Source organism: Perissodus microlepis, chromosome 22 (genome assembly GCF_051167445.1).
Source record: "Perissodus microlepis isolate ML-2025 ecotype Zambia chromosome 22, ASM5116744v1, whole genome shotgun sequence".
NCBI lineage: Eukaryota > Metazoa > Chordata > Actinopteri > Cichliformes > Cichlidae > Perissodus > Perissodus microlepis.
Window position 1 is genome coordinate 10,955,788 of NC_140481.1, and position 13,546 is coordinate 10,969,333.

Sequence of the window (13,546 nt, forward strand, 5' to 3'; positions counted from 1 at the left end):
TATTTAAAGCTTTTACTTTACAGACAGTACCAGTGAGAAAAAGATATGTGCTCCTAAAGCCAGGGAAGCTGACAAGTGCAATCTAGAAGACCCAGGGTACTCTTCCAGCAACATTAGCCAAGCTAATAACCAAGAAAGTTACCTGACAGCTAATGTTAATATACTAATGTTAATGTTTTGTGTGTATAAATCATAGTAATTAAAGCTGTCAAACTCTTTCCTCAGAAATGAGTGGAACTATAAAGTGTTATACAGGGGGAAAAATGTTGAAAGTGCAGTACTGATACCTCAGTGCTGTACCTAAATACAGTATTTGAGCAAATTACATTTCAGCCTTGACAGGATAAAATCTAACAAGACTAGAGAAAACCTGCCTCCAGGTGTCTTCGGCTGTTTCCGTCTATATCACTCTCAGCCCCAAGGCTGATCTGTCAGGTCTCCCAGCAAATGAGTAGTTCAGATTGCAAAATATTCAGAAAAAATGTTGATTTTCAGATGTTGTATAAGGAAGAAAATGTCTTTTAATTGTAAGATTGCAAGTTAATTAAACACCGAATACACCATGAATTTCTATCCATTAACCCGAGGACATGCAAACATGTTGGGTGTCCCCACAACCTGCTGTCAGTGTTGCCACTATCAAAATAATCATGCACATATAAGGACTTTGTCATTTACTATGTCTAAATGAAGCCCAGAGGAGCATTAAAGTGAAAGTGGCAAAAGTTTTCCTTCAGAGATCAATGAAGCCAAAATGTTACGTATTTGATTGTTTCTGTAAAACTTCAACAGCTGCCTGTGATCCTACAGGAGAATTGCTCACTCCTACCTCTTTGTAGGCCCACTGTCCCTGTGTGTGGACGGTGCGATGGCACTCTGTATACTGGCTGGCGGACTCGGGCTCAGACGAGTGCCTTTGGAAGGAGCAGCCAAACTGGAGGCTTTTGTCCTGCATCGGCACAGCGATGCTCAATCCCGGGAAGCCCTCGGGGTCCAGGTCGGCCTGCACGCTCGCCGTCACGCTGTTGGAGCGCTTGAAACGAGCTCTCCTGCAGGACAGGGAGTCAATGCAGTCCCAGAGAAATCGAGTCACACAGAGAACTATATGCAAATGCTTTCTTATAGTGTTATTTTTTTTTGGCTTCTATTAACTGCACGTTCTTCTTTGAGTAAGGCTGCCATGTCACTGCACTCACTACTACTCACTTGGTTATGATAAGACCTGCTAAATCCTCTGGCATATGACGCACCAGTGTGGGCAAAATGTCACGTCGGTGGACTGGGCGATGATCGTTAACTCTATTACAAGTTTATACCCCACCTCCTCCTCACCCTTCTTTCCTGTCTGATGAGGGGTGACTCAGATTTCCGTTATCAGTCCGCTGTTTTCTGAGATGTCACGCTGTCGCGTTCGACGAGCAGGTGTGACGGGCGTGAGGGGGGTGGGGGATGTTGTTAAGGGATGCATGATCACAAACCGCTCGGGGGTTGGGAAGTATGCGATGCCACGAGTGTTTGCATGCATGAGTGCAAATCTGACCTGCAGGCAAAGCTGGATATAATTAGGAGATGGGTTGAGTCACGTGCGAAAGTCATGTAGAGTGTATGATTTGCAGTAGTCATGGTTACACTCACTAATGGCTGAAAAACAAGACATTCTTGGAAGAAAGTGTTGCCGAGTTCAAGCTGTGATCTCTGATGAAATGTTAAATGAAATAATAGGATCTAGCCTAGAAATCAACCATAGGTGGCTGCTCTGTTGGGCGCTCAGGAGATGAAGGTTTTTTTTTCAAATTGTAAATGAAAATTATTCACATAAATTATTGTGCAAAGACCAAAAGTTCTTGATGAAGCTACATATTTTGGAGCAAAGATAAATTAGCAAGATAAACAAACACATCTTATTTTGCAAGTTTGTTTCTTTTTATAATGAAAGCAGCTTAAATGTCAGGCAAAATAAACAGCTCATGTTTAGACTGGATTTCAAAGATGAGTAGTTTTTCTTTGATTTTTACTTTCCTGGTACCTTTTGTCGTCTTCCACTTGGACTCCTACAGAGTGGACCTCGGTCAGAGCTTTGCCCTCCGTGTCGGAATCTGAAAGGGTCTCTGAGCTATCCACCTGCAGCAGAGGAAGACACGAGCACCACAGAGTGGAGAGAATGAAATCGGAAACCTCACCCTGCCCTGCTGAACATATAGGGAATATATAATGCAGTCATTGTGTTGCATGGATGCATGTGAACAGCAGAGGTTCAAAACCGTTTCATCTGCATTCATATCCTCCTAAGAACCAAGAAAAAGAATCTTCCCATTGAACTTTATTTGTGATTTCCTTCCTCTTTGGTGCTAAAAGAGGCAACCCAAACACATGAGATATCAATGGAAAGTCCAGGATGTCCTTTATTTAGTACATCATGACTTAGTAGGGTAGATAGGCTGGTTCTCAGGAGGACACAATTCCATGCCTGAGAGTTTGTAACGGCATTTATTGAGAGCTCTGACAGGATGACCAGACACACCGATTGTGCTACAATCCTGGATTGAGCTAGTAATGACATCATAATAATGGGATACTACTGTGTAGTAGAAATAGTACTTAAGCTATTTGACTTTGGTAAAAGTGTTTAAACTTTTGAGTTTAATTAGGTTTGACTGGTGATTCTATTCAGGCCATTTTTATGTCCATGTGACTACTGTATGACAACTAGTGTTGAGGCTCTGTTCATTCATTTAGAGGGGACTTAAAAAATAACTAACCTTCTCTGAAGACATGTCAGAGATGAATGTCCCTATTTAATAAAAGTATAGCTCTATAGCAGAATATTGATGCCACTCCTAAGCTTGTATGCTAATTATGGATCTATAGCCTTTTGAATAGCTAAGCTTTTCACCTAGATCGCAGGAAAACTCGACAAAGTCTTCACATGGAGCAGAAAATGGTTTGCAGCTACTAACGCTGAGGGATTATGCATGTTCTTTGTGTAAATGGACTGTATTTCGATTGGTGCTGAAACCATTTTTCTCTTGGCTTAGCTGAGTTGAAAATTAGCATCTGTAAAGCTTGCCTGTAAAGTTATTCACCAAGCCAAAAAACCAAACATCCTCGGGAAGAACTGAGGGGGCTGGAGTGCAGTGATTAGTTCACAGCCTTTAACTGTGCAAACTACTGTGCCTTCATCAGAGATTCCAAGCATCTGCTTGTTCGGGCTCGGTACACGAGGATTTGGTGCTTTCTGAAGTTCATATCACTGCAAATCAAGTTTGGATTTGTGGACAAAGGATAGTTTAACCAAAACAAGCAGTTTGAAGACTTGCAGTTTTCATTATTTTCTATCATCTTTTAGAGAGCCTAATCTAAATAAATGAAAATAAAAAACTGGCAGAAGACAGTAAAGGCATATTTTTTTGTTTTCCTCTCACCTGCACAGCTATGGATGGCCTCCACTTTCTGACAGCACGCCCTTCGTCCTGCCCTCCAGCTTTACTCAGCATGATGCTGTTCTGAGGCAGAGAGGCTGATTTCCCCAGACTGCCTCCCACTCTGCCATCCCTCTCTCTTGCTGGCCTTGGCGGTCCCTCCAGAAGGCTGTCAGCTGAGCTGCTGTGTTTGGCTCTCACCCCGACTCCAGGACCCCCTCCATAGGGCACCAGCTCTCTTGAGCCCCGAACCCCGTCCAGGCTCTCTGCGGAGTTGCTGTGCTGTCGGGAACGCCCGGGTCCGCTGCCGGTGTAGTAGCCTCCTCTGGAGGTGCGGCCCGATGGCCCGTCAGAGTTACCCAGGTCCACGGAGTTACTGTGCTGCTTGGGGCGTCCGGGACCGGAGCTTGAGACTAACTGCCCGCTGCTCTGGAAGTAGGCATCCTGGGTGGACTCTGTGCTGCTCTGGGCTCGCACCGAAAGTGAAGACTTTGACATGCGGGGTGGGAGTGGAGGAGGAGCACCTTTACGATAAGGAAAGACTGAAGTGTCAGAAGAGCAGGGGAAAAGGAAGACAAAGGCACAGTGGGCTGTTAAAAGCAAAATGGGTAATATATCAACAGGGAGCGGGGGAGGTGGATACTTACAAAAGGGACAGACTGGAAGGAGAATGTGACAGGAAAGTTAAGGAGTGAAAAAAATAGGAAAGCGGTTGACATAAAGAGGCAAACAAACATGGAAAGGAGGAGAGAACAACGATAAAGCCATTAAGAATTACAGCCAGTGTAAGATGGAAGAGGAAAGACACAAAAGTGCAACTTCTTTTCATTAAAAAACAGCTTTTAGTATAAATTTCAGTGAGTGGCAGTGGAAAAGACAGACATGAGAGCGAAGCAAAAACCTCTTCCCCACAGCTAATTTAACTCTTAAGAAGACAGAGCATTTTCCTGAGAGCAATATTTAAGAAAGACATGCACGATCTGTCTCACTCACAGTTTCTTTAAATATATATTTGAACAGAGTTTATTTTCAGAGTGCAGAGATGCTCACTCCAAAGCTGTAACCCACCCTGTGTGCATACGCAGTGTTGTTGTGTGACTTGGTGTACCAGGGAGGGGTCTGTGCTGAAAGTGGATAACACTTCACAGAGGCTTTAGGAAACACTGGATGGATTTTGTGGCAAATAAAAACAGCCGAATATTAGGCCTAAGCATTATTGGGAAGACTTGTCAAAGCAAACATCATCAAGAGTGAAACCAAAAGACAGAGACAAAAAGGCAGCTGGAGACACTGAGCTATCATCATAATCACATGGGTTCCTGTACCTATTTCTGAGCCTGTGAAACCTGCAATCAGACAGGGGAGGGTGATCGGAGAGAGATGAGATACAAAGGCAAGGCAGAGATGGCAGAGAACAAAGAGCATGCACAAATGTAATACAGACACACGCACACACACACACACAGCTGAGCCTATAGCATGCATATGTAGGCACAAACACAGAGGAGAGGGGTAAAAAACAGAGCTCATTAGAGGTTGAAAGAATAGCGAAGAAAAGAAAAGCCTGTATATTAAAAATGGATGCAGCTGTGCAACGAGTGTGTGTGCACGTGTGTGCGTGAATTTGCTTTTGTCAATGTAAATGCACACAGCCTGTCATAAAGTTTCATCTCCCACTGTGTCTCCTGCCGTGCTGCCGCCACATAAAAGGCAGCCGCGCATCCAAACGCTCCACAGAGACACCCCAGACTTTTGCATACTGGTGGACTCAAACCGCACACTCACCGGCCCCGCCCTTGATGCTTCCCTGGGGGCCAGACATGGAGAAGACGGAGAGACAGTCGTCATCCTGGGAACATCCGGCCTGGATGGCGCGAACGTAGCTGTGGCTGCGAGTGCGGAACACTCCTGGAAGATCCAGGGCTTCGACAGCTTGAGACTCCACCTCCCCGAACATGGTCCCACACACGGCTTCGAACTGACGGTTTAACGTCTCTCCGAGCTGGAGGACGAGCGGGAAGGTGCAGGGGATGAGAGTTCCTACATCAGTACTTGTCTTACAGATGTCAGATGCACAATTTATATCCCCAAAGAAACTGTTGAAAGCTTGTGAACCCAGTTTTGTCATTTTCTACACAAATATAACCTATAAAGTTATTGCAGCTTAACACAAGTCCTAAAGAAATTTAATTTAGATTCTAGTCATTGAGGAAATTTCGTTCATGATAAATTTCCTGATGTAAGTCAGATTTTTTCTGTGACATACTTTACAGTCGAGTTAACCTTGTAGGTTGACCTCTCCTTTGGAGGGTAACGGTGGTCTTGAATTGGCGTTTATACACATAATCTGTCAGACTGTGGACTGGATTCATTAATGTGCAAAGCTTCTCAGAAATCACCTTTGTCCCATTCATGATTGATCCCATTTTCATATCATTGACTGAAAATCCCTCATCTAATTTCAGCTTCAAATTATGCTCTTTACGCCCTCACAGACATGCACTATTGGATCGTTTTCCTCAATAAACAAATGACCAGATCAAATCGAGCTTATCGCTAGCTCGGTGCAGCTCAGGCGACATCCACAATGCCAGCCCACATCAGCTAATGCCTCCACTGATGCCATTCTGAACATTAACATCTCATAAAATATGCACTGTTTCAGCCATCCCACAGTTGAAGACATCTGAAGATGCCTTGCAATTCACCTTCATCCCATCTATGCCTTTCATGCCGTATCTGATGTAATCAACGTCAAATCCATTGTCATCTGTGCCTGCTTTGTTCTGTACTGCAGCCTCGCTGGCTTACGTATTTCATGTTTGCACCCGGAAGGACAGGAAGGTCTCAAAACAGATCTCTTAGGTCATATTTATGTAGAAAAACAGGCAATTCTAGGAGCGGTTTACACACTTCAAAGCCTCACCCTGCTGTTTGTTACCTGTGTGCTGGTCAAAGAGCGGGTGTAGCTACGGGAGCGGGTGTGGGTCTTGGGTGTGGTTCTGCTGTTAGGGTAAGAATCTGTACACTGTTTACACGAGTGCCTGGAATAAACACAAGCATAAATGTTAGTATTGATGCTTTGTTGTGGCTGTAAACACGTCCGCCATTCGCGTTGCTATTTTTATCAAAAAAAATGTTTGCAACACAAACAGCTCACCATTTGGTGAGCCATCAAATAACAATTCACTGCATCATGTGTCATAACTGAGCCAGCTGGAGTCATTTTCCGTGCTGTGACGGTGCATTTCCATGCCAATTAGGGAACCATCATTTTTGTTCATTTTATATGAAAAATAAAATCCAAACATTGCAGCAGCTATTATGATGTTCAAGCAGAGCTACAGTTAAATGTGAAAAGGTTCCCAAGGATGCCTATGTGAAAGTATTTACTGCATAATGCAAGAACATTAACGTCCTTTTTCAGTTTCTTTCCCTATAAACTGAAATCCGCTGGTGTTATCTTTTTACTGATGTTTACCACCAAGCTCTGGAATAATTTAGTTTAATAATTCAGTTTATGGTCTAAAATCTTCATTTGTCTAAATAAATGGTGCTTGAATGTTACTGAAATGTGTCTTTATATATATCTTAAAAGGGTTACTCACTCAGTTTCACACAGAGTGTGAAATCATGTGTACAGAACACAGTGTGCCTCGTCCTAGCTGATGTTTATTGTCCTCTGTGTTCTTTGATTCACCCACTTGTTAAGTGCTTGCTATTAGGGCATTGCTGGGTCACTGAGTTTCTATCTATAATCTCCAGAGTATTTACACGGGCGGAAACAATGATTTGATCGCCTGTTAAATTTGTAAGTCTGCTCACTTACAAAGAAATGAACAGTCTCTCATTTTTATGGTTGCTTCATTTGAATGAAGAGAGACAGAACATCAACCAAAAAGTATTTGATCACCAATCAAAACATGACTTAGTACTTGGTGGAGAAACTCTTGTTGGCCAGCACAGCAGTGAGATGTTGTAGTTGGTCACCAGGTTTGCACACAGCTCAGGATTTTGGTTCATTCGTCTTTAAAGAAACTCTAAATCAAAGCTCTGCAGATTTTCTATACGACTGAGGTCTGAAGAGTCGCGAGACCACTCCATGGCATTAATGTGCTTCTTCTTTAGCCACTCCTTTGTTTTGGGTCATTGTCATGCTTGAAGACACATCCATGACCTATCGTCAGTGTTCTGGCTGAAGAAAGGAGGTTCTTGTCCAAGATTTCATGGTACATGGCCCCATACATTGAGTCTCAATAGGACTACCTGTATAAATAAAGGCCAAATAAAGTAAAAAAAAATATACTGCCCCCTCAATGAGCAGATGCCAAATGATGATGATGCCAAAGAGTTAGATTTTGGTTTCAGCTGACCACAGCACTCTCTCCCAAGTCTTCTCTGAGTCATGTTCACTTACAAATTTAAGACGGGCCTGTTCCTTTGCCTTCTCGAGCAGGGGCACCTTGTGACTGTGGTCTCAGCTGCCTTCACGCCATTAACATGTTCCTCCTGTGTGGTTTTGTTCTGATCCACAACCTTTCTCATGATCATCCTCACCCCATGAGGCAAGCTCTTACATGGAGCTTCAGACAGAATCTGATTGATGGTCATTTTATATTTCTTCCATTTCCAAATAATGGCACCAGCAGTTGTCACCATCCTGACATGCTTATTGTGGATGGTCCCGTAGCAGGTCTAAAATCTTGTCTCTGATGTACTTTGACAGCTCCTTGGTCTTCCCCATGGTGGTGGGGAAGTTGGAATTTAAGAAATTGATTCTATGGAGAGGTTTGTTTTAGACATATAACAAGCTGAGAACAGGCATATCGGTAATGATTGATTAATCGTAATCTATTCGACACAAGCATACACACACACTTCAAATATTTATTTGACTCAATAACATGCATTTCAGTTCATAAAGTTTATGTAACGTGTTCTTTTTCTGGATTTTTGGCTGATATTCTGTCTCTCTCCATTAAAATGAAACCACCATAAAATTAAAGACTGTTGGTTTATTTGTACGTGAACAGACTTACAAATTGAACAGGGATCAATCTTCCCTCGCTGTACCCTCCTTTATTTACTTTAACTAAACAGACATGAATTTTCTGAGTCTGAAAGGATCTTTTTAAAGTCTGAAATTAATAGTTATCCCAAAATGTGTTTGTAAACATCAGATTTTTATCATGTTACAAACTGAAAATAAAGATTTTGGAAAGCAGGGTTTTTCTAAGGAGGGAGACTTAGACTGTCTAAAAGATATTATGAAGCTATAAGAAAAAATTATCCAATGGTTTTGTATTTTCACCCACACTGTGGAAAATAATGTCCACATTTAAAGAGTGAGCCTTAAAGGCACAATCAAACAGTGTTGTGTATTTAAGCTGCAACCTCTTATAAAGTTATGGAAAAGGAATGAATTCTAAATGCAAACCAAAAAAAGCTGTAAAGTAACATAATGCAGAAATCCTCCTGTGGGGAAATGTTCGCATAAACAGCAACCATCCAAACTAGGACTAACTTGCTATTTTGTTTTTCTGCATTTTGTTCCAGGTTGTTGTTTTTTTTTTTCCTTTGTCATCCCAGTGCTGTCTGTTTCTGTATTTTATTGTTTACTTCTGTCACATCTGTGCAATTCCTATTTGATATGCTATGCTGCTTTTGCACTGCTTAAAAAAAAAGACAACCAAACTAAACCAAATAAACTTGTTTTTTTGCGGTTTTTGAAAGCAGAGAGTTGAGTCGAGGGTAAATACAAGTATTTCAGCATGAATATAAAAGCTGAATTTGTGCCATCTGACCTTTGATCCATGCTGATAGATCGTCTGAAGGCTTCCCTCTGGGCAATCAGCGTGGACTTGGGTGAGGCTTTGGGACTCGTGTCCGAGTCGGCGCTGTCATCGTCGCCCATGGCTTTGATGTAGCTGCCACTCCGCATGCGACGGCAAGGGATCTCCCCTCCGCTGTCAGCTGCTCCGCCACCGCTATAACCACCTCCCCAGTCTTCTGAAGGGACCTGAGGCACATCCACATCCACCCAAACATTCACATGGTCACCATAACTGACCAACTTGTACTGATCTGAAATTGCAACTGGTAGTGAGTAAAAATGTAACAACCATGTGGGACCAACATGGTTTTAGTAGGTTAAACAGTTAAATGCGTTAAACGTAAGTATGCATTCCTCTTCTACACCCACTGTTAAGGGAAAAGGAATTAGTCATGATGTGAATTAATCAACACCGAGATATTGAAGATGTTTTTCACCGCACTGTTTGCAGTTTCTTCTCAATATCTGCTGTCAAGATCCGAAGGCTTCTCAAAACAGAAATATATTTCTTAATCGAAAAATATTTCACACCTCGAATGGTAAAAGGTTTATTTAGCAGCACAGTTCTGGCCCACGTGCACACAGCGTTGGGTTGGAGGGCAAACACAATTGAAAAGCACTCGTGCACACACGCTCACATGCACATGTATGCATACACGAGTAATGATGCAAGAGAAAGAGAGAATAGGATGAAGGGACTTACAGAGAGAGAGAAAGTCTGACAGCTGGAAAAACACTGACGCAGAGAAGGAAAAACAACGTAAGCTCAAAAGCCGACAGACGGAGAGCAAATAAATAAAAACAGAGAAAAACAGGTAGACAAGAGAGAGAGGGCAGCAGACAGGAGTGGCGACACGGAGTGGGAGAAAGACATGAACGTGGTGGCAAAAACATGAAACTGAAGACGCAATTTAACAGACGAGCAAATGATTCTGATGGGAAAACAACAAACACAGCAGTGCAGTCAAGACAAGAAACTAAAGACAACACAAAGAGAAATATAAAGAATCAATGAAATTAACCCCAAGAATTACGCTGACATGTTCTCACAGTGGCCCTAATGTAAAATACACGAAGGCGCTAGCACACCCAGGAAGAGATCACAGAGTGTCAGTGAAGTTTTGCAAATTCAGCAATTACAGGCAACCCTTCAGTGAGTGGTGATACCCACTGAACTACTCCAAAGTTGAGAAGCGAAGTCAAGCATGAAACACATCACATATCTGAGTTTTTTTTTACTTTAACGCTTCGAAAATGACCTTTTGTTTACTGAAATAAGACAACATAAAACAACACATTAAAAAAATTCTAATCAAACAACCTCAGCTAACCGATTAGCATTGAGATTCAGTCTGAAGCTGCTTTATTGGTCTCAAATTACACAAAGCATGAAAGATGTCTTGACTGGTATTTTCTCAGCTAATTTCTAAATGTGTGTTGTGCTGAAATGAGGCAAATGCTAAATGCTAAAGTAGCATTTGGCCAGTCTTTGGATCAACAACCTAAAACAAAGAACTACAGGAGGCTAATAATGGCACTATATGCTTAGACACCACTCTACATTAAATTATTCATTATTCCACAGTACGTCTTTTGTCCCATCTCCCTCCTCTCACCCACTAATGCCACTAATGGCTGCTTCTGCCTAAGCCTGGTTCTGCCAGGCTGTTATAAGCAAGTTTTTTCTTCCCACTGTCGCCAAGTGCTTGATCACAGTGCGTCATCTGATTGTTTTCTCCGTATTACTGTAGCGTCTTTACCTTACAATATAAAGCCTCTTGAGGCAACTGCTGTTTTGATTTGGCACTATATAAATAAAATAAAATAAAAGTGAATAAATAACCAGATAATCAGACGTTTGGATATCCAAATATCTAGTACAGAGAGAGTTTTGGTGACAATGGGCTGATCTTTGTTTAGCCTTCAGCGCCACGTCAGGAGCTGTGCACAGGTTGATGGAGGAAACTAACAACAACGGCTCAACACTTCGGAGAAATTTTCATGACCATAAAAGACAGCACAATGTAGTAAAGTTTATATTTATGGTCCAAGTATTATACTTCAATATACTAATTAATGAATAACTCGTTATATGTATAGACTATTATGTATTTACTTTGTTAGGAAAGTCTAAAGACTTGATGTTGCCTTACACATAAAAAATATAATTACAGGACTCCTGATCGCAGTGCTGAAGACAGCGTAGGACCAGTGTTCGGTAACAGTCAACACCCAGAACTGATCTGAAAAATCTCAGTAGAGCTGATGAGAAATGCAGAATTAGGTGATGAGGTCACAGGGGTATTTCTCGCCACGAGTGACCCCTTATGTTGACAAGCGCAGCTTTAATTAGCATCATAGCTCGTGAGTATAGCTATTAACCTCGCACGTAACATGCTACTATTGTGGAGGACCACTCACTTTGATATGTGTGTTTATATATGTGTGTGTTCACTCGTACCACTTCTTTCCCAGTATGAGGAGAGTTTTCCACCATCCACACACTAACAGCAGCTGTTTTGGCTGAAGGACCTCTCAGCCTTTCATTTTAGCTTTCATTTTTTTGTAAATGCTGTCAGGTGCAGCTTCATATACAAGCATGTGACCAACACCTACACCCAGACACACACATAGCCAAGGCCCCGGGGTTTGGCATCCAGCTGAGTGTGTGTTTTTAAGGTCATCACTTAAAAGATGATTCAGCCTAATCTCGTGATCCCCGTGGCCGTCCACTATCTCTCTCATTTCCTCAAACGCTCCTTTCTCTCCTCTTCTTGCTTTGCCCCTTGGCTACCATCACCTCTTTTATCTCTTTTCTATCCCTGAGCTTGCTTTACCGTCAGTGGGTCCCTCTGCATTCGTCTTTTCTAACACTCTTTGTCCCTCACCGCTTTGCTCTTCTTTTCATTCCTTTTACTCCATAGTCAGCTTTTTTTTTCCTCGGCCCTCTTTTCTTTTTTAATCATTTCATATCTATCACACACAGGCTGAGGGGAAGGTGAGAGGCTCAGGGAACGGAGAGCATCAGGTTCTGATGCCACACATTGTGATTGGTGTTGACGCCATGGGGGAAAGTTTGCACATGTCCCTTTGCCTCTGACCGTAGACTTGCGAAGATTCACTTACATTTATTGCTAGTCGGTCCTGACTCTTTGCAGGAAACCTGTGTAAGTATTAGCTTGTATGTACATGTTTGCATTTTTTTACACATGGAAATAACATACAGCAGGTAGACTGACCCTGCAACGAGAGAGGGACTGCTGTAGCATACTTGAACTGATTTAAAACTGACCATGTGTTTTATGTTTCCAGGTGCTACAAAAACTACTTAGTCAGCGCTTTGTAGAGCTTTTTTCTTAATGTGAACCAACCTACATTTAGCTCTTCACTTTTGACTGTTTGCACTAGAAAGAAAGTATAATAAAAATTGAGTTTAAAAAAAAGAAAGAAAGATCATATTTCTCACATTGTGGCTGCTCAATTTCAATGCAATTAAATGCAGAACTGAATTTAAAATCCTTCTCTTCACATCCAAAGTTCTGAAAGATCAGCACCCATCGTATCTTAAACACCTCATATTACAATATTACCCCAATAGAGGACTTTGCTGTCACAGTTCAGGCTTACTTGTGGTTCCTAGAGTTTCCAAAATATGAAATAGTACTACTCCTCAGCCTCCTGAGGGATTTTCAGAAATCAGGTCATTGAGAATCGAACTTGTCAGAGATTTTTAGTAGTTGCACCTATAGTATGAATTTCATAATCCTACGACAGCTCATTCTTGAGTTATCGCATTCACAAAATTGGGTGTCCACGGCACTTGCCTGCACGGCAGGGTGACGACAATAGCCCATCAGCCTTTTACGGCTTAGGGGTAGAAATGTGCAGCTGAGCTATCAGCTACACTATATGGATAGAAGTACAGTGCCACCTAAATATCACACCATAGGAGCTGCTCAGCCATGGAAACCCATGCTGTGAAACACCCAACACACTGTTTTTGTGCTGATGTTCATGTAAGAGGAAGTCTGGAGCTCTGCAGTTAGTGAGTCAGGAGAACGTTGGCAAACTTTATACACTTTGTGTCGACTGCGCTCTGGTCTGACTCACTTGGTTGAATTGCTGTGGTTCCTAAATGTTTTCACCTACAAATATACTAATTACAGTTGATTGTGGAATACCTAGGAGGGAAGATATTTCACAAAGTGGTTTATTACAGTGCTGGCATCCTGTTGAAGCACCACAATCAAATTCAATTAGCACTTTAGAATGAATGATTCTTTCACAAATGTTT

General features: G+C 42.1%; 1 protein-coding gene across 1 annotated transcript in view; it reads right to left on the reverse strand.

Annotated features, from left to right (window-relative positions):
• dlgap3 (discs, large (Drosophila) homolog-associated protein 3) overlaps positions 1 to 13,546 on the reverse strand; it is a 155,539-nt gene that overhangs the window by 8,122 nt on the left and 133,871 nt on the right. The window contains exons 4-9 of the mRNA XM_084919111.1: positions 9,224 to 9,438; positions 6,361 to 6,463; positions 5,205 to 5,421; positions 3,423 to 3,961; positions 2,027 to 2,121; positions 830 to 1,049 (exon numbers count right to left, since the gene is read on the reverse strand). Of these exons, the coding sequence (XP_084775237.1) occupies positions 830 to 1,049; positions 2,027 to 2,121; positions 3,423 to 3,961; positions 5,205 to 5,421; positions 6,361 to 6,463; positions 9,224 to 9,438 (1,389 nt within the window). The remainder of the gene's footprint in view (positions 1 to 829; positions 1,050 to 2,026; positions 2,122 to 3,422; positions 3,962 to 5,204; positions 5,422 to 6,360; positions 6,464 to 9,223; positions 9,439 to 13,546) is intronic.